Source organism: Embiotoca jacksoni, unplaced genomic scaffold (assembly GCF_022577435.1).
Source record: "Embiotoca jacksoni isolate LCO1_2020_lvr unplaced genomic scaffold, fEmbJac1.0.p SCAF_12, whole genome shotgun sequence".
Classification (NCBI taxonomy): Eukaryota; Metazoa; Chordata; class Actinopteri; family Embiotocidae; genus Embiotoca; species Embiotoca jacksoni.
In genome coordinates, this window is record NW_027185252.1 from 12,962,728 (window position 1) to 12,984,953 (window position 22,226).

General features: G+C 41.0%; 1 protein-coding gene across 27 annotated transcripts in view; it reads left to right on the plus strand.

Annotated features, from left to right (window-relative positions):
• The window catches only part of LOC138195467 (neurexin-1a), a 245,336-nt gene that overhangs the window by 124,072 nt on the left and 99,038 nt on the right, over nt 1-22,226 (plus strand). For 23 of the 27 annotated variants that reach the window (XM_069144917.1, XM_069144919.1, XM_069144920.1 and 20 more), the window contains one exon: nt 1,623-1,742. In XM_069144917.1, coding sequence (XP_069001018.1) covers nt 1,623-1,742 — 120 coding nt within the window. Of the gene's footprint in view, nt 1-1,622; nt 1,743-19,326; nt 20,372-22,226 lie in introns of those variants that run through there. The other 4 variants (XM_069144926.1, XM_069144927.1, XM_069144928.1 and 1 more) reach the window with 2 other exon arrangements.

Below are 22,226 nucleotides of genomic sequence, written 5' to 3' on the forward strand. Positions count from 1 at the left end.
ACTCATAACTGAGTCACAAATTATAAACCAGTACATTCGCAAGACATTCGCCATATTATACAGTTGTACATGATTTAGTAAGTAATGATTTGTATATAATTTATTAAGATGCAATTGTAATAAAAATGTGTGCAAATATATTTTTGAAACATTTGTTATCAGGAATTAAACAGTTTTTTTAAATGTTGCATGAAGTACACTATGTACAGCACTTTGCTTTTTGCATTATTCAGGCCTTGAGTGGGCAACAGCAAATGCTGAAACTACTAACCAGTTACCATAGCTACTCTAAATCTGAACAGGAGCTTCTGTGGCTACACTTTATTCAGAAAAAAATGAAATATTTAAGGATATGATTGTAATGTTTATCTGTATTCAACAGCTGAGCAACTGCTCTTACAATCTTACAAGAGTAAACAAATACACAAAAGAATAAATGCACAGTTATCAGTTTAATGATAAGGACTAAACTATCAAAAAAGCTAAATGTGTTCCATGTTGGTTATCACGTCTGCGTTAGTATTTGTGCCATTTTTCAGACTTTATGTTTCCATGTGATAGATCCAGATGTTCATAATAATAAATAATAATTGACAAATAAAATTGGTGAGCATTTAAGAATTAAAAAGCTCATGTCCAAAGAAATTACAAAATTAATCTCATAAACTTAAACTTCAAAAATAAAATATGTAATAATAGCATTCCTCCATACTAACATTTACCATTCCACTAACATGTCTCCATTAACTGAACTAACTCAAAGTCACACAAACAGACGATGTTATATTGGTGCAGACTGACAGAGTGACTGACTGACTGATGCGCTGATGGAAGGTTGGAAATGAAGCATGAAGATTAAACACTTTGACTAGAAACACCAGGTTTAAAAGCACACGGGTAACTCAGACCTCTACTGCTTGAGAACTAAGTATTGTTTTCCTATGGCCGCCTTCACGAGGTGTAATATTGCATTTTGTGTGATCAGATTGCAATCAGATTTCAGGTTTAATCCAGGTGTCGCTGAAGACAGATTAGAATGTAAATGATCTTCACTGGAGGTCAGGGGCACACAATAATTTGGAGAAATAAATAAATAAATTACATTAAATACATTACTGTATTTTGTAAACACATCTTATATAAATATAAAAAATATACATGAGCGCTAGACACTGTTTACTGGAACATTAACTTAATTCATACTAATGCCTTTTAATTTTCTTTATTATGTAGTGCTTCAATGTAAAAATGTGAAATAAAATATTGAAATAAACCATTTAAAAAATGTTGACTTATTTAAATAACTAAAATCTTTTTTATTTTGTGTCTTTGTACCTCTGTAAGGCTTCGGTTTTGTCTGTTTACCGAATACGTTTACATTTATTGAGGCTTTGTGCAGACACCTGGCTACAATCTGGAAATTAGTAACAGTATTTGTAGGAAGAATACAAGAGATGACTCAATGTACAGCCAGTACAGTATGTTTGTTCTGTATATGCTTCTATTTGCAGAAGCCTTTTGTTCGTGTGTTCAACGTGACATTTAATTTCACTGTAAGAGTCAATCTACAGACTGTATTATAAAAGTCTTCTCACCAGGGTGTTATATGTCTCCATATTCAGGCCCCAGCACTACGTGCCAAGAGGACTCGTGTGCCAACCAGGGTGTGTGTCTTCAGCAGTGGGAGGGCTTCAGCTGTGACTGCAGCATGACGACATTTGGAGGACCGCTGTGCAATGATGGTAGGACTCACCTTTTTGGTTCTCAACTGTCAAACTCCAAATAGTTTAGACTTTTTCTTTTTCCTTCTTTTTTTTTGTTAGCCAGTCTGAAAGGTAACTTTTGGTATAATATATTGTGGGCCCTATATATGAGATTTTGGGTTTTTAATTTCATTCAAGTCTCAGTAAATCACACAAAACAACAAGCCTCATACACATCCCACAGTTTTAGATGCATTATTCAGTCCATCTGTTAAGCTGAGTAAATGCAGCCAGAAAACCTTGGTATCAAACATTTAAAGGTGGGTGTTATCATCAACAGCAGGGCCATTTTTATCCCGTGATTTCACACAGCATTCGTATTCAAGCTCCTTATTATTTCCTGTGTCTTTTTCTGTTTGTGTTATATTGGTGTCCTCATGCAGCACAACGTTTGCCAAAAGTATGACATACTTGCTTTGCAAGCTCTCCAATCGAATCGAAGTAAAAGCCCCAACTGTGCTGTGTACTGTAACTACTGACTGGAACGCTGTAACTTGGTCAATTAGAATGAATCTTGACACAGTTTGTTTGAATACATTATCTTCACTGAGGGAGGTGAAAACTGTTGCAGCTCTGTAGGGCAGAAACTCTGACATGTGACAGTTCAGTGAGAGCTCATTAAAATTTGAGAGCTGTGCCACTAGAGGGAGCAACGCGCAGGGTGTTCTGCTAAATAAAACATCAACAAGTCAGACAAGCAAACAAACAAAAAAAATCATATTAACTAAAAAAGGCACATATTGTTTGTTGCAATTTTGCTTTCATACAACAGCATTGCCTTGACAAATAAATTCACAACACACATGCACACACATTGAAACTTTCTTGAGCCACATGATGTAATTTAAAAGTTCTGTGATATTAATCTCCCTTAAAGACAGTTAAATGGGCATTTGCTCTGATGGACTGTGTGCTCATTAATGTAAAGCTTTTGAGAAAACTGGGGTAATGTCTGCTCCACCTTTAGAAAATGAGCTACTTCCTTATGCAAAACATGCATAGGGGACTTTGCGTGGTCATTATTTTCTTCTGCAGCAGTTCACACAGTAAGGGGCGAATGGGCAAAGTGCTGAACTGCATTAAGGAGAAAGGAACACAGTGGGCACTCTGGCGATGACGCAAAAGCAGAGGAGGGTGCACCATAAATGTTAATGCATTCTGTGTCACTTCTACTAGCTTGATAGGACCCCTATCTTTGGTTAGCAACAGAAAGTGATAAAATATTCCCGTGCAGCCTCGTATCCTGAACATATCTGTAGCTAAGGATAACAATAAAAGGATCCTTCTGTCCGTGACATGTGAGCTGGAGTTTAGCTCGTCCTGGTTCTGGCCCGCCTCCACTCGTTCTTCTCTACATTTCATTCCTCAGACTCTGTTTGGGTCAACAGAGGAGTAGAGCCGTGCGGGTGGGGATATTTTTGTTGGCGAACACCCCATGAACAGTCCTTGTGTGTTAAAGGCAGAGGAGATGTTGTTTGGAACGTTTTTCTTTCTTTCTTTCCCTCTATCATACATCATCCTATTCAGACCCATGCAGCTCATTGACAGCCTCGGGAGCAGAGAGGCTCACAGGGCATGTATGCATGCATTATATCTGAGCAAAAGTGCTCTACCTGCTGAGACTAGTTACTATACCTAGTCTAATTATTCCTGCTGACTTGACAAAACAATGGGTTGGATCAATGTGCAGGCCCATGGGATGCAACTACACAAAAAAATATGCTTTCTAAGAAATGCCTTTCACTGTAGATGAACTGAATTAGTTCTCAGAATAGTGATGCAAGACAGCCTGGCTGTGCCAAGGAAAATGAAGCTGGTGATGGTCGGGTTTTATCTGAGTTGATGGATTGTCATGGGGATAGAAGGAAGGGGATGGTGGGGTGGACGGAAAGGCGAAGGAAGGAGGGAAGCATGTATGAAGAAAATATCACTTTTATTTGCATACGCTGAAATGCAGGCAATTCACAACAGAGCAATGGGTCTCACAGAAAGCAACTTACATGGAGAGCTCAATGCATTTCCAGATATTTCTCTATCGGGTAGTTTTGGCACCATGCCTTATCACAAGGAGAAAACATCCATTTCACAGCTCCTGGCACCCATAACATTTAGCCGGGATGAATTGTGTAGCTGTCAGTCACAAATCATGAGGGAACCAATATTATGTCTGATAGTAAAATACCATCTCAATGTTCAGCTCGTGGAAATTCGAAATTCACTTCATTTTGATTGAAATACTGAGTATTAAGTATTAATGTGTAGCTTTATTTTCTTTTTACTGGTTATAGTCCATTTATTACCATAAAGATAAAATTCAGTGAACTCCGAAGTATTAACATTTAACAGTTTCAGTTATTATATGTAGAAACACTCATCTAGTGAATAATTAAAACAATCAAAGTCACATAGCGGCTCTCTGGCCTGTTCTTGAAAAGGACGGTGTGTCTACTAATAAGAAGTGTAATTTATCAGAGTGTAAGGGTGTGGTATAAATAATACTGACCAAATTATCTTCAGAAATGATGTCACAAATAATGATTTGCACACACTCCAAAAAAAGTACCAAAACTTTCCTTTTCTGAAAATCCTTTTTCCTCTGAGCTCCGAAGCTTCACAGAGAGAATGGGGTATCTGTGACTTTGCATCATTTTTGAAACAAGTGAAATAAAGAGAAGTTATCGCACTGATGTTTTATTTGTCTGTCGTAGGTTCCCATATCTGAAGGATATCTTCATTACATTTCAGGAGGACATTGTGCATTTAATTAGTGCGTTGTGGATACAAATCTATAACCATTTAAGGGGTCTAAAACCTTTGCACAGTCCTGCTTGTATTGCATGTATTGGTCATTTATTGGCTATGCTTTGAGTGTGTTATGATAAAAGTATTTCAACTTCTCAGAAGAGCGCAGCACCCCTCACTTCAGAATGATTGGCAAGATGATGACATAGATACAGAAAAAAAACTATCCTCAGATCTTCTCTTCATCATCTCCCAAGCACCTCATCCCAGTGATGTGCCTATACTGATTTATTTATTATTTTTTTTTTGCCTGAATGAACTGTGGACATGGTGTGTTAGAATTGTATTTATAGAACCAATTATCCCCACTGGATACCTACAGTCAGTGTGACTGAAGAGAATACAAGCTGTGCTGGCCAAGATGAATCAGATTCCTCTGACATAATCATGCATGCAAAATGAATTGTGATGCTTGTGAATGGTGTTAAGCATGCGTTTGGTCTCATCACTACAAGCTTTTTTTTTTGTTATGCCAGTAGGAATAAAATGGTGGGTGGAACACATTCCACTTAGTGACCCTGACAGGAAACGCAGACTGTATGTACTGTATGTGTGTGGTGAAGTCATTAGTGCTCTTCTGCAAGTACAAACTGATGCTGATAATCAGCCAAAACCAAAACATAGCGAGCATCTTCTTCTTAGCATGAGCATCAGTTAATATTGCCATATTGCATTTTTGTCTTCTCTGTAATGTCCACTGGGGTTTTAACCACTGTTCTAGTTTTAACTTCGAGGTTGGCCCTGCTGTTTGTGTGTGTGTGTGTGTGTGTGTGTGTGTGTGTGTGTGTGTGTGTGTGTGTGTATGTGGGATGGGGGGTGTGGGAGGGGGGGTAAACTAACTCCAGTCTGGGTCTCCTGAGGGGGTTTGCCTGCAGTGGTCAAACATCTGAGGGTAATGCACAGAGACAAACAGAATTGTGTTCGTTGTTGAGCTAAAGTGGGTCGTGGATAGGCTACAGCAGGGGCTATGCCAGGCCTTCACGCAATTTGTGTCTCGCTTGATTGCTCCTCCACCCAGTCTTATAGCCAGAGCTATTAGTGCCATGTCAATATTATACCAACAATGGTGGCTGTGTGCAGGTCTAGCTTCCACTGTCTCTGCCCCGGGGGGCAAAGACGAGGCCCCCTCAGTTGAGTTCTAATGTGTCTAAGTCAATGCTCATTCTCGTGTCTTTGTACCTTTGAGAATTGTTTGTCTGGGCCCTCGGGCTCATTTTCTACTATGTGATCTGCAATAGACAGGGGTCTGATTTTGCCAAAGCAAATGCAGAAGTAAAAGGATCCTCTTTTTGTTATGTGCCTCCTCTTCATGTAGTCTAAAGACAGCTGATGTGTTATACAGACGAACACATGCACTGACACTGATCTCTTGCATCAGTCTACAAAAGCCAGAATTCAAATAAATATTTTAAAAAGACTCAAAGTCGAGACTCTAAGAAAGTTCATAAAAATGAAATCTTAAACACAGACTTGTGGGTTTCACCGAAAGTTGCATTGTAAGTAACAATGCATAAGGGCTTATTTTGCACAGATTCTCCAGTGTTTACATCTTTGTACTGTATTCAAATTAGTGAAGAATAGCATGAAAAATAATGTACTTATTTACTGTTTCTAAAGTTTTATTTTCTTATAAAATAGGGCACTTGTGTGTCTGTTCTCCAGTTTTAACATGCAGATACACACACACACACACACACACACACACACACACACACACACAAGCACACAAGCAGTCAGGAAGTACCCCAGACAGTGGTGTCCCACTCCTCTGTGGTGGCACACAAGGATTAGACCACTTAGTTTGGTTTCGATCAATACAAGGGGACACCCGGTCCAGTGTTGAGGCCGAGGGGATATGTGGCACGGGAGTAAATAGCCTTCTGTCACATGGAAGTAATGTTATCTTTGCCCTGGATGTGGCCCTCTCTTAATGCCGCCCGGCGACAACAAATCTATGGGTCTGAAAATATTTTGGCTTTGTGTGTATTGAACGCTTGGCCTAGCTTTGAGTAACCATTGTGCCCCGAGATATGAGAGGAGCAGTCTTAAGTGCTTCTGTGTATTCACTTCAGTAGCCATTCCCTCAAATGTGCACGCATGCTCACAAGAATTATAGCACGTAGAGTTTAACTGGTCGGCTGTGAGGCAGCTGAAGGCTTTTTAACTGTGCAATCAAATGACCATTCTGTGTTATCAATGGAGAATATTAAAATTTTTCTCACCAATAAATAATGTATGTATTTACTTGAAGATTAGAGAAGGGATTAAGTTCATTAGCATTTATCTTAACTGCACACACACAACATACTGTACAAGCACGGGTTATTGGATGTCTCAGTGTAATTGAGGCTGCAGCTGTTCACATTTTTCTTGTCATAATGGATAAGTCTGCCGGTATACTATATTTTTTTTTTATTGTCATCAAATCCCTTGAAAGGAACTAAACAAACGTTGACTTGATCCGACTCAGTGCAGAATGTGCACCCGAAGCTTGATATACAGTAGCGTTTTGCTCTGTGCCGCGGCCCCTATTGTACAAAAACCTATTAAAACACATCACTGAGCCTGGCTGCTGCACTGGCTGACATTTCTTCATTACATGAACATGGCCTCTGTAGTTTATCACTGCAGCCAATCTCTCACACAATTCTCATAGGGCACTAACTGTGTATTAATCCACGGCTGCATGGAGCATTATTTGCCGTTACTAAGCCTTTCTTTTCCATCTACAGTTTCTATTTGTGACCAGTTTTCAAAGATTTGCATCTTCAGGGTGGGAAACACCTCAACTTGGCTGAGTGCCAAAGGCAGGATAGGAAAACACAGGTATTAAGGGATGTAAAAAAACACTTTTTATAAAGAAAACTTGTTATGTTATATTTAATATACAAATATAATAGATATATCTATAATAAAATATATGATACCGCCAACATAATGTCTTAATACTTAAAATATTTATCACAAGCTCTTCCCCGCTACAAAGCAGAAATCTGACTGAAAGCAGCCATTTATTTGAAATTATGCCATGTGTAGATCCACTTTCACACTTATCAAACAGTATGCCTCAGTGCCTCCAGCTGCTTAGCAGGATGTGGATCTCCATCTACCTCTGCACATATTCCATAACTGCTTGTTCCCAGATGGATACTGAGTTGGTCTGCTACTCAAGATTTCTATCACAGTTAAGTGACTTAAGGAGACTTTAGTGATATGTCCCATGTTTGTTCTGCTTTACTTATTCTTCCTCCACCTCAATATGAGCGGTCATTCTCTGGCCTAATTATTTTCAGTCATTTTCACTACTGATTGAGTATCAGAATTTAAATGGGTTTCTGTGCCAAGAAGCAGTGCCCATATGTGTGGTAACGGCTGTTGGCATGGAAACGAGGCCTCCTTTCCTCCCACCCAGGATGCTGTAACATGTTTGTAACTTTGCCCGAGCAATGAGATCTCTGCAGGAAATGTGTGTGGAATAACTAACATATTTTAGCTAGCTGGGTGCAATTTTAAATAGTTCATGAATTTGAGTTTTACACTTATACACAACTTAATAGTAAAACATAGGAGGCAGCTGTGAGGATGCATGGTACAATGCGTATTATGTGATGCAGCCTCATGCTGGCACGGTGGCATTAGTATGGAGGAGCAGCAGTGTCAGACATATGTCGGATTGGTTCATAAACCCACGCTGCTGTTCACATGGTGTGTCCCCAACAACACAAACTCTGCCAGAGAGTTCCTGCACATTGTTTTTGTGTCAATGAACAATATGCAGCCAGATCTGAGTCGAGCACAGGCACTGCGTATTTTTAGTTGTCTTCGTGCTAATCTTTGCTCTAATCAGAATCTCATCTCGAGCTCATTGCAGTGCAGTGGTGGGAACCTAATGTCTGAGGTGTTTTTTTTATGAATTGGTAGCCTGGAGGGCCACGATGACGAGAAATAAGAAGCTGTTGTTTCTCCACTACACAATGCTAATTAAAGTGTTGATACAGAGAATCAGCTGAACGACCCTGCAGGGTGATGAACTGACACTGTGAATATTCCCTTCCCTCATAAACTCAGGCTACTGAACATGGTGCCCAGGAGAACTGTGACAATAAGCTTAAATGTCCCTGAAAAAAAAAAAGGTTTGCTCGCTTGTACTTGAATATGTCAAAACTTTTGATGGCTTATGTTGACACTCTGAAGGATTTCTGAAGTCAGAAGTAATTTAAATGAAGAAACAAATTCTGTAAATTTCAAAGTAAGATGCTGATGGACATTTAAAATTCACATCATGAAAAAATATACTTTTGTGATATACGAGTGAGCAGTGGATTATTCTGTAGATATTTGTTATTATTTGTTATATCTTTGACTATGTTGCTTAACCTTTTTTTAGGGAAAGACCAGAGGTAAAATAATAACCACAAGCGCAGAGGCAGATGGAAGAATAAACTAACACTGTATATCTCAGGAGTGAAGGAAATTTCAATACATTAATACAAGCTTCACGTTTTAAAAACTACATCACTTTTTTGACGAGAATATGTTGAACTGATTCACTTTCTCCATGGTGGGTGGTGTCTGCAATTCTGTGGTGTACGGTCACACATGGGTCACTATTTAGCAACACCATCTTGGGGAGATCATTGCCTTTCAGCAATCCAATTTAGAAAACATAGACTAAAGCTGAAAACGCACAGGTGCTACAGCGCTGTCCCTAGCAATGGTACGCATCGCCAAACACGGCACGGAAAAAAATGAAATGATGGGTAAGTCCCTCATTGTCCTTGTAAATAACAGCATTGTGGACCTTACAGCTCGGGATATTCCTTCACCCTGACATATAGTTTCTCCTCATTCCTTGTCAATCTACAATAGAAAGAGGTGAAGAAGTTGTGCTGCCACAGGAGCAGATTGGGGAGTTGCAAAGTACTTTTCTCTGGGGAAAAACAGTTTTTCATCCTGGATCCTGAAAATAATGCCGTGGCATGAAGTGCCTCGCTGCCGCTGGTGTGAGGGTCGTACATAGATAATAATACCAGCAGCTATTTTGACGCACCACATATGGCGCCTGTGTGTTTTGTCCTTAATGTATATGCATGTTCATTTTAATTCTAGCCAAAGTGCTTTACTGGCTTCCTGTCATTATTACCTAAATAACAAACCTATTAGGTCCTCAGCGACCTGTGGAGCAGGTGATTGTGTATTAGAGAGCTCCAATGACAACAGAATGTAAAAGTACATTCATACAGTGATCATTCATGTTGTTCACTTATTGTGAGTCTGTTAAAGTTATTGTAATTTCAATAAGTTGTGCTTGTAGTTCAGTTCTGATATTGGACAGACAATAGAGAACAACTCTGTCTGAAACCGCGTTCTGGGGAAAATCAGTCCAACACCTATTAACTGTGATGGCAGCTTGTGGATTAGAATATACATTATAATATATATTGGAATTGATTCGATGTTTGAAATAAATAATGCCAGGATACTCGATTAAATGGCTTCCGGGAGTCGAGGCGTTATAACATTGCTTCCTCCTTTATGTTTGAATGAGTCATTAAATTTTGTAATCTTCTGGTATTGCTCCTGTAGTATCTTCACATAGTAAACCCAGTTCAATCAGGATGAATAATTGTTGTGTTAATTTCAGTAACAGGTCTGACTAGAATGGCTGTTAATATAGCATTACTGCTTGCCATATTAAAGTTAAGCATGATGATTATTCCAACAATGATGCTGCTTCTTTTCCGTATAAATGAGACAACTTTGTTGGTCCTACATGTTGCAGAAAATCATCGTTTACCTCACTAAATGACAGAATCAGTCCTGAACCATTTTGCCTCGAAGAAGCTCAAGGACATAAACCACAGTATGTTATGTCAGGTTTTGATAAGCTTTGAAACTAGACTGGTTGTCTTTCATTTCATTTCCTTAATTTGTGCCCTGTAAGAAAACACACCCTGTGTTACAGCGAGATATCCCACTGTATCCATGGTCCAGTAGTCAGCGTGAAAACCTCCTAAGTTCCAAATAAAGTCCAGACCTGGAGAAGCAATCAGACATGCTGAACAGATAAACCTTCTCTCCTCCTAAACAGGCCATGTACTATCCCTGCAATGCAGCCCCAGGAGCACATCCAACTTGTAAAATGCTGTCACAAAGCAAATGAACGAACTTGTCTCAAGAGGTGTTTGCCAGCCAGTCTGCACAGCAAGCAAACAACTGTTCAGTATGTGTGAACAGAACGGTGTGCTCCAAGTAATATCAACAATATGCACCAAAGTCTTAGACGACGCAAATGCTCTCTGTCTTTAGGGGGAGGTAAATAGAAGTTATCTTTCTGAATTGTCCTTGAACTCAACTAACTTCTAAAGGTTTTGCGCATAAAGGACAGATTTTATGTGTGGCACTAATCAAATCCTGCCTTATCTGTAGGCAGCAAGGGTGGAAAGCACACACACATCAGTCAATGCCTTAGCCAAACTGAGTCCCAGCGATAGAGCTGTCTGAATGGTTTAGAGAGGAAACCTGCTTAATGGGCTCGAAATATATCCCAGACAGGATATTTGGTGCTGGGGGCTGCCACCTCGCTAGAAACGAGACACTGTAGAAAAAAGGCTGGTAAAAAAAAAAAATCATTAATTACCAGAGACCTTTGCTTTCTGTGACCTGGATCTGTGTGGACGTAAAATACTTTCAAGTCTGTTATTGTGAAGCCGTGTGTGAAGCGTAGCTGCTCCGCTGCTGGTAGTATTTCTAGAGCATGTGGAATGCAGCTCAAGATATTATGTCTGCTAAAATCTAGAGGCGGCATGAAGCCAATTCTAAATCTCCATTTAAAAAAAAAAAAAAAAAAAATTGCGGCACAGGGAAATTAATGCAGCAGAGCCTGCAGTGCTGCTGAATGCAGACAACTTGAGTCACAGCCTCACACATTCTATATGTGACACGCTTTCCACAAATATACATTGCATGTTCTGCTTTAGGCTGTTTGCCATTCATATACCGAGTCTTCACTTAGACATGAATGGCTCATCATAACATGGAAGAGTCAGCACTGGCTTTGCTTCGTACTGGATTTGTAGCTTGCAATTGGTGTTATCACCAAGCAAGCATGTATCACTTTTCATGACTCAAACTAAGTATTTTGCTGAATAATTTTGGTCTTACCACTTACTCGTGTTGCATTTAACTGAATTTTAAAAGTACATTGTAAATCTTTACTGGACTTCTGTTTCGACAGGCAACCTGCAGGGTTAAACACTTTACACTGATCACTTGATTTTTTTTTTTTTATTTGGCAATTAATTTGACCAATTACACAACCAAAACTGTCTTACTTAAGCTTTGTATCACAGTCCCAGAGCCTCATGCAGCCTCTACGTCAGTCGTTACAGTAATGGCCTGATTTACTAAAGGTTTGCGTGTGTAAAATCACTTGCAAACTCCACACCACCCCAAAACAATGTCCAAGCAGGTTTACTAACGACGTGCAGCGAGGATTGCAATTTAACACATGTTGTCCCTTTTGCGTGTTTGTCTGCATGCATATGTAATATTGGGCAATTATGCTTGAAGGTGCAAAATACTGGGAGGGGACATGCAAATAGAACAATTTAGCCCCCGCTATGATATTTACTAAACCGGAAAGTAGAAACGGGAGAAGTGATTGCGCGTTTATTTTAATACGACTGAAAGGGACGTATTAATCAGATGCGCAAATCTGGAGAGACGGCTGCTCTTATTGTGGTGAGAAGGAGACGCAGGGAACTAAAGAATACGTAGAGATCGTGGTTTTACACCCGTGGAAACATTTTTGATGCCATAGGGAAAAATTATTGAATTAACTGAATAATGATTGACAGCCAACAATAAGGAGGAGCCACAAAATACCAGCAATTAAAACAATCTTCTTACGACTCAGCCTTTTTGTTTTCCCCGCAGTATTGACTTTCTTGCTGATAATCTCCTATATAGCATTTTGTTCTTGTTATATTTATATTTCTTAATTCCAATGGGATCAGATTTCCTTTTCCTTCTGCGGTGGCTCTGTTTTCCTTTGCTGGATTCACTTTAACACACGCAAACCCCTCATTTGCATACAGGGAGTTGCACCTGATTTCAATGAGGAAATTACTCTTCGTAAATCACCCGCAAAACGGCTTAAAAAAAAAAGTGCAAACTTTTGGAAGGAACACGCAGTTTTGCACCCTGTATTTGAGATCTTAGTAAATCAGGCCCGAGGTGTGATCACTTCTGGTGCTGCGACTGATATTTTTTAGCTGCTTCTCTTTACTTTCTTCTGCTCTCAATTACCAGAAAGTGGTAAGAAGTATCAGCCAGTTTAAGACCTTCTCAGCTTTGTTTCTTTCTTTGGCGTTCAACCAGAGCGGTTTTCCACAGCTTCACCTTTCATTTCAATACAGGAGTACAGTTTTTTTTCCTTACAGTCTCCACGGCATGCCTTTTCTAATTGGAAAAGCATCAAGTGTGAAACTTGTGTGATGCACAACTTCTGGGTTGTGTGACATTAAGGTGAGAGCGACAAGAGACCATACAACCCCCTTATATATCTGTAATATATTTGAATGATTCAAAACAGACAGGACTGAAATACATACAGACACTGAAGATACACAAAATGTGTGATCTCATGTCGTAGTGGAAGGTTAATAGAGTTTAAAGTGTACTCTGAATGAATAACACTGGAAAGGAACAGCAGTCGTGGTAGTGCTCATTGATGAAACTTTGTGTATGAAGGAACGGTTTTTATTGTGATACTGTAAGTAGATGTTTTTTCACTTAAAGTATTTAAAAAGCTAGAGCCAGAACATAAACTGCTGTTTGCCTCTTCAAAGAAAGTAGACCTTTCCCCTTAACATTTATTTTGTAGTTTTACTCCAAAAGGAATAAACCGTATTCAAAAGAAGTGGCTTTGGAGAAGAGCAGAAGCAGTTTGTTTATTTGAAATTTGTGAGAGAGACTTTTTTTCCCCCTACTAAACCCTTCCGTTGTCCCAGTTAGCTGAAGCCCAGCAAAGTGTTTCATTAACAAATAAGCTGTGGACTCCTGAAGGGAGACACAGTCCCGTCCTTGACCCATTGAAGAGCTCTGAGAAGGGACCTGATCTACTTGGGATGGATTTCAGGAGAGACAGACAGACAGAGACAGACGTAGTGCCCCGGTGGCCCACTGCATCTTGGGAACTGTCAGAGGAGATAGAGAGAAAGCCTCCGGAAAGATGCCGACCTGTGACCCCTATCTCTCTCACTGACAGTTAGGATTTGGTTTATGCATTCTCAGACACATCATCATCGCACATACACACACCCACTCACTGACACGCACATAAGTGTGTACACACACACACACACACACACACACACACACACACACACACACACAACCTTTATTTGCATTTGCGTACAAGGATTTTTGAATGTTATTTCCTCTGCGCTTGATCTTAATGTGTATTTAAATGGATTTATGGAAATGAATAACACTATTGTGGCATCGTTTATGCATTAGGAGGGGGAAAAAAAATGCCAGTTGGTCACATCAGGCAGATTCCAAAGCATCTCTTGGCAGCAGAATCCAATGAGTGAAAGGAGCAAGAGGAGCCTATTGGCTATACAAACAGCTCAGTGTGCAATGAAAAACCAAATTCCGTCTGTTTATCTCCCGTATATGCAGTTTGGGCCTGCTCCAGCCTCGGTGAAAGAAGGGATCCTCTGTGCAGTGTGTACATCTGTGCATTTGTATGTGTGTCTTTTTTAGAAGAGAAGGACAAAAAACAGTATCACTATTTGACTATAAACATGCCACTGTGCATTTATGATGATAAATTGTGGTGCCGAGCAATGCCTGCCTTATGTTGTATGCTTCATCTTAATTTGTACAACTCAGGATAGTGCCTCTCTGGGAAACTAGCTGCAGTACAGTATGTAGATACAAAAATGAAGCCAAATAGCTGTGAGTGTTAATGCTATAATTTTTTTTTAAATTAGCCATTTTGAACTTCATTTAGTAGCTCTATTAAATTAATTATAATGTCTTAGTCAAATGCGACAGAATTAGAGTGAGGATGGATGAGAATTGATGTGGAGTTTTGTTTCCTTGGTTCGCTCTAAAAGTGAAAATTAAGTCTTTCCATTACGCCACCGTGCACTGCCATTTGCAGATTTGATTTTGACAACACTAAATGCCCATTATTTCCTATTAGTGGGCTATTTTATCAGCTTGAGTAGTGTTATTTATGTTGCCTTCTCAGCGTGCATAATGAACGCCAGCACAAATGCGGCGCACAAGGGTTGCTGCATTTTTAACACAAACCTTGACATTTGCAGATATTTTGTGGCTTACATGCACATATGCTCTATTTATTTAATGCAACAGTCATCGGCTGCGCGGGGGTAGCACGTGCGTGAGGGATAGATATTCATCGAAAGAGCCAATCACTTCATGATGAGCAGTCATGGTCATCGTTTAAGCTGCAGGGCTTCGCAGCAGATGCTGAGGTGCAGATGAATTAGAAACCAGCAAGTTGATGCCTCTTTGACCTGCAGAGGTCAAAGTTGACTCCACTCACTCAGATATAGCAGAGAAATGTCGCAGACAGGCACCCTGAAGTAACATCCTCAGCCAACACAAACAGTATTGACACCCTGGCCTCCCTCAGTGTTGGAATACTGTACAGCTTGTGTGTTTGTATTGAGTGTTGACTCGCTGTATCTGTCTGTTCTTATCATGTCACATCTCAGGATGACTAAGACAGAACTGTGTTTCTATTTCCGTACACTCGCACGCATTAGCATCAGTGCATTGTGTGTTCCTCAGTCTCTCTCTCTCTCTCTCTCTGTAGTGTTTGTGATGCGCGTTTGGATGAGTAATGACACGTTTGATATTCACAGCAAACTCAGTTGTATAAAGAGCTCAGGTTTAATATTGTATGTCAGTGTTTGACAGGGAATATTAGTGCTGAATAGCTTTAGTATGTTGTGAAGAAAGGATCATGTAGCTGTAACATCTACTTGCGACAAAAAAAATGTAACTCGCTTGCATTAAACTAGAATTTGAACTGCGACCAATCAGCTGTTCTTTTTGTCACTGCTGCTTTATATCATAGAGAGGATTGAATCTTAAGAACTTTTATATCTCAGGACTGATAAGATAAACATTTCATGCATATCAAGTGAGTTAATTACAGGATATTTTTCCAGGCTTTAATAAACTCTGCTCGCTCCAGTATATTCTCCCTGCCAGAGTACAGTATACCCCAGAGATACAGGCCTCAAAATGCTCTCATTCACAGGGACACATATGCTGCTGAGCCTGACACAGATGTGTCTCCCCAGCTTACAACAGGTATACCTGGTTCATGCATCGCTTGGCTTGCATGCTTGATCTGCTCTGAGCTCACAATAACATCTGATACACTAAACTGCACCTGCTTAGAAATCGACGCTTTAAGTGTCGTGATCCAGGACATTTCAGGAGTCCACCGAATGTGTTAATTAGGATAACCACATCATTAGATGCATTATCTGAAACTGGCAAGAGTACATGTGATAGGAAGCTCTTGAGGAGGAGAAACATTGCTGTCAAAGTGGCTCTAAGTGTCTATCCCTCTCATAAGAGTCTCTCCTTGTGTGATAAAGTGTTGTCTGATGGCTCTTTAGCTTCACCAATGGGGTCAGGTACTCTTAAACCACCCATCTGTTGCTCTCCCTCCAGTCCTCCAAAAATCAGCTCATCAGCTCAGTCCACTGTGGCTGCAGTCTTAAGTGAATAACAGAGACTACTCTTGTCCTTTTATAGTTTTTTTCTTTTTCTTAGGTCTCAAAGCGATTATTACACTCAAGACAATTTTTCATCCTCTCACTGGTGGCAAAAAAACTCCGCCACACTTTCCAAAAACGATCCCCCCCCCCCTCACTTTTGCTTTTTAGATAACTCCCCATATCTTAAAAAAAAAAGAAAAAAGAAAAAAAGATGTAGACCCAAAAGGAGGAAATGTGTTCAATGCACCACATGCATCCGAGACACAATCCTCTGGGTATTATATGGGAACAAAGGCAAGCTGTTTTTGTCTCTCTGTCAAGAAGACATCTCACTAACAGGAAGTGGAGTGAGATGACAATAAGGAACCAACAAAAAAAAAATCCTCTTCAATGGCGAAAGTTTACTTGTGGAAGAGGATTTACTCATTTTGTGTCCAACACTTTACAATCATCTGGTTAAAGCAGCTAAAAGCTGTAACTGTGCTGAAATTAGTTTAAGTCGTGGTCCCAGGTGTTTGCTTATGTGCAGGCGGAAGGAATTTATTTGTGAATGTTTTCCCTGAAGCTATATGCATGGCCTCTGCTTTTCTTGCTACTCATACTTCACTTATCCAAGTTGTCAGGGAAAACTACTGGAGCCAAGGGCATCCTACTGAAGCCTTAGTGGGATCCTAGTCGAGGTGATCTTTAAAGAAATTGATCAGAATCATTTTAGCGCATCAGACTACACACGATCGTCTTCTTTTAAAGTTTGAATATCTGGAGTAACGTGATGCACTGATGAGGCTTTTAACAACAGTCTTATTATTTCATCTCGTTGAATACTGCGGCTCTTCTGTTGTACTGGGTAGATCAAACATAAGCTGCTGGCGTTTTGATAAACCTACACACTTTTCATGCGCTTTACATTTTCACCACTTGGGGGCAGAAATGAACAAGTAAGTCACGATGAACCAGATAAATGTGTCACTGCTGATGTCGTTTGGTGTTGCATTACTAACACAGCAATTCCACTAAATATCCAGTATAAAAAAAAAAAAAGTGTGACAACATGCACAGACGACACTTTTATTTACCCTTTTATTCAGCTTTGTAAATTAAGGTATCAGCGTTTTGTCTTTCCGTAAGAGTTTGCATTTGAAGACATAGTAAGTCAGGTTGTTGTCCTTGGCAAGCAGCCCTGATAGATTGCCTTATTAGGTGTAATTATGCAGATTGCACTGCTGATAATTATAAAAGTGTAAACACATTCTGTGGGAAAATTCCTTTTCACCATTGCAAATGAGAGCCGAGCAGTGGTTCCATGCTGCTGACCAGGTGGCTGCACCAAGTTATTGAGATTCTACAAAGTGAGAACAACACAGCGCCTTAATGTGTGCAGCATCTGCTTTATACTTCAATTGCTTTTTTTTTTTTTTTTTTTTTTTTTTTTTTACTATTATATTGGAACACATTAGCAGATAGAACAAAGAAATAAGAGGTATCCTCATCTGTCCTCATGCCAGATGGCAGATTATAGTCATCTTACTGCTTATGTTCATCTTATAACAATAACACGTCTGTTCGGATCTTTTTTTCCTATATTCAAATTCATATTACAGAAACCAACAGAGCCTTTAATTCTATGTGTATTTGCATTGAAAATGGATCATTTGAAATGTTCATCAATAACATTTGTTTAATTGGTTCATGCTTCACTCAAAGCTTCTTCCCTTCTCCTCATGTGAACAGTGGACTGAAAAAGAAAATGGAGAAGGACATATTATCCTCTGTGTCACGCTGGCTAAGTTGGCTTTCTTTGGGTGTGAAATGCCTGTGTATTCCCTGTAAACCGTAAAGATCAGCTCAGCACTGCTTACAGTTTTTTTTTTTTTTCCCCTCCTCCAGCTTAGAACACAGCATTTCGAAGGGGAAGATGTTGAATGGCCAGTGTGCAAAGAGTAGCAGGCACACTGCAGCTGAGCCTCGTGCTCTCCAGTCCTGAACTCTGAACACTGAGCACACTTCCCAGCTGAACCCGGTTGTGTTTATCAGCAGGGCTTTTATGTCCACATGTTCTCTACGTTCCTGTAAGCCTGCTGCACACTGAGTCTGCGATCAGCCTCTCCTTCTCTTGTGAGAAATGGTCTTTTATTAGCAGGGGAGGCAGACTTGCCCAGTTTCAGCAACCTCTTATTGGACAGTTCTCAACTGCCAGATCTGGCACTGTGCCTGCTTTGTTTACATGTGTGTGTGTGTGTGTGTGTGTGTGTGTGTGTGTGTGTGTGTGTGTGCCTGTACATATGTTTGCATAAGAGGGAGAAAGAGAGAGAGAGAGAGAGAGAGAGAGAGAGAGAGAGAGAGAGAGAGAGTTGCCTACAGTATATGAGCTGCAGCATCCTCACTCTTTTAACATCTTGGTAACGATAGACTGCAGAGTCCAGTAGGTTGAGAACCAATAGGAAACAGTTTTCCTGGATGATGAAGAGGGAAGGATTAGGTTGTACTGTCTGGCTCCAGTTTTTTATTTCCACAAGACTATTATCTCACAACTTCCCTAAAATTACAGACAGTAAAAGAAAAGGAAGAAGAGACAAAAGAAAGAGAGAGAGAGAGAGAGAGAGAGAGAGGAAGAAGAGGAGGAGTGCTGAGAAAGGAGATGATAAAAGTGAATCTAGCCTTTCCTTCCCCCTTCTGTTTACTGCTGAAGAATGTCAGCACAGGAGAGTGGATTGAAAAAGACTGAACAGGGAGAGTAGAGAGACTGTGAAAGGAATCAGGGCTGGGGGACACAGCTTCAATTCCTGCTATTCTGCCTAAATAGGCTCTTCCTCTGCAATGCACTCAGGCTCCAGTGATTCGCTATGTGAATGCTGCCCATTTGCATAGCCACTCTCCCTCCTGCTTCCTGGCTGGCTGTCGAGGCTCCCCCTCCCTCTGTCCTCCTCCTCCTCCATCTCCTCCTCCTCTCTCCCTTCTCCCTCTTGCGCACATCTTCTGGAACGGCGCTGCCGATGCTGCCTGTGTGTGAGTGTGTGTTCCTGCCCAGGGCTGCTCTCTCAGGTGCTGTCATTGCTATCGCTTGGTCTCACTGAGAGCAGATATCTCTAGATGGAGAACAGGCACGCTACTTGGCACAACTTACAGGTGCAATCACGCAGTCTACCGTGCGCCGCTGCAGCTGTCCGACCCATGCAAATGAGACTCGGATTTAACTATGGTCCCATTCCTCTGGACATCCTCTGAGACCACTGGAGGAGGAAAAGGAAAAGGAACTCAGAATGTCTGTCTTGATTTTCTGAAGAAATTCACTTTGTACATGTGCTTTCGGTCTCCTCTGAAGTAGGCTTTCTTTTTTTCCTGGCATTTGAATTCTTTGGAATACTAAACAGTTTTTGGTGGCAAGATGTTTCTAATTTTGTGAAGGCTTAACAGAAGGATAAAGAGAGAAACAGAGAGAACAAGGGAACTAGGGGAATTGGAGCAAGCTGGGATCTCTCCATTGCTGTTTGCGGTTGCCCTAATTTCCTGAGTGAATGTTTTTGATTGTTTTTGTATGATGATTTATGATACTTCTCTACCTACCTGGGTGCTGCTACGGATTCCTTAACTCAGTGGAGAACAGCCAGAGGCATTTTTGTCCCCCCACAACCGACATTTTGTGTGGTGTCCCTCTTTTTTTCCTCATTTCTCTGTGGATCTGTGTGAGTGTCTCTGGCCATTGTGAGATTTGGCAAGGTGAGAAGTATGGGGCTGTAAGGCTCGCTGAAGTTCCACCTTGATCTGACGCCTCATCTGGTCACTCAGGGAAGATGTTCAGAGGCTGGAGGACACAGTTTGCTCCCCTGAGGCCCGTTGCAGAGCCCCTAAAGCGGAATTCAGCTTCAGTCACCCATCTGGCCTTGTGGATCATTGCCCTGGGCTTTGTGGCCGGGTCAGAACCAGGTGCGGTGGAGAGCCTCCACCACATTCACCTCTCCCATGGAAACAAGCGTCACCATATTGTGCCTATTGCTATCCACAGATCACCAGCATCCCTAAGAGCAGGGCACAGTAAGTATTTCCTCACTGTACCATCAATACTTTCTCTAAATACAGCTCCTTCTTGAGCAGCCCATCACTGCTGATAACTTTTAGTAGCCTTTATTTACTCTTTGGGAAATTTTCCTGCTGATTCAAGCCTGAAATACTGTTGGATATTGTCTGTTTGTTAGAATCCCTCCAGATGCACATGCAGCTCTGTAAGACAGGGTGAGTCTAGCTTAGACCCATCCCCTTTTTCTGTCTCAGCAAAGTGCCCTCCATGTCTGAGATTAGCCATATCCCTATCTCCAGATGCTCCACTGTGTCCAGATTAGACAGGATTAGAAGGTTGTGGTGCTCCACGTTGCCCCTCGGTGTTTGGAACAGACAAAGATGTGTTGCCTTCCAGCTCTGCGGGCTGTCGAGCCACTCCTGGCCCCTGCCCAGCGTGGAGTGTAGATGAGGCCCCCTTCACCCTGCCTGGCACTTAGGTTCATGACACAGGAAGGAGGAAGGAAACGAATGGAGGAAGAATCTAGGAGGGATTATATAACCTCACCCCAAATATTTGTGGTAGACTGCAGTATGCTTGCCTCAATACAGTATCAGTGATTATGGTTTTACTGCAGTTTGTTTTTTGTTTTTCCACTTTTTCTCTGCACTTGTCACCAGTTAACTGAGTGGATTTCACCCAAAGTTATGAGTGACGTCAATGTTTTAGAATGAGGCAGCGAGCCACCTAGAAGACCAAAATACTCCTTTTCTTTAGTTATCATACTGCCCAGGCATTTTTGGGTGACGTAATCAGCACTGGTGTAACACTGACGTAATGCTGAGGTACCATGGATTTCACTGGAATAGTCACTGTTTGACAGTGTACTGCAAATCACCTCTGTAATGTTCTGGATTCTCTGATATTAAAGTTTAACACTACAAGGGCATTCAATTGTGAGTGACATCTCCATTACGGAGCAGCACTGGCATTTTGAGGATGTTTTTATCGGAGCAACTCATAAACAAGGCTGGATCGCTGGGCAGAGTTAGACCTGCTCGAAAAAGGGAGTCAGTGCTCCTCAGTGGTGATGAGGGAGATGGGAGGTTTGCCGGCCTACTGAGACAACAAGAGAGGCAATTAGGCCACTCTGCTGTGACCTGTCTGGAGCGGACAACACTCGTGCTTGCCTCCTGTTCTCCCTCAGGACCTCGGGGGCATGTGGTGCTTCCAGGCGGATTCCACGACTGAATATAGGAGTTTTTGTTGTAGCTGTGTACTTTGCCGTGATTACGAGCAGGAGCTTGAGGGGACCAAAGAAAGCGCTTTCTCTGTGACATGATTCAAATGTTTGGTTGATCAGCCCAGAGGTTGCGTAAATGGCAACTGGGAGACACGCTGTTTAGCATGGTACCTGGCTCCAGGACAAAGCCTGCTGCTGTAAAGCCCCAGTGCTGTTGTCTTAGCTGTGTCACAATTAATTTTCATGGGCCTTGTTCCTTACATGGGGTGTCTGTTCACCGCAGCAATTAAACATGTATAGCTCAATCTTCCCAGTCTAATTTGTGAATTGAAGACCCGTAGGCCCCCCAGGTTTGTTTTTGCTTTACATTTTTAATTTCCAAGTATCAAAACAACAGAAACGAGCCTGATATAGTATTTAGCTGCTCTCTCCCTCGCTGCCTCTCTGCGTCCACCCATCTGTCTCTCTCTCATAGCTTTTGGTGTCACTGTCAATGTTAAAATCTAATGCTATTTGCGATACTTATGTAACTGTACCTGCCTTTGACTATTACTGTCACAGTGCATTTAACATTGTCTCAAGTGATTAGACCAAACAAAGCTAATAGAGTGATGACAGTTAGTTCTATATGCAAATTGCCTCAGTTTCCA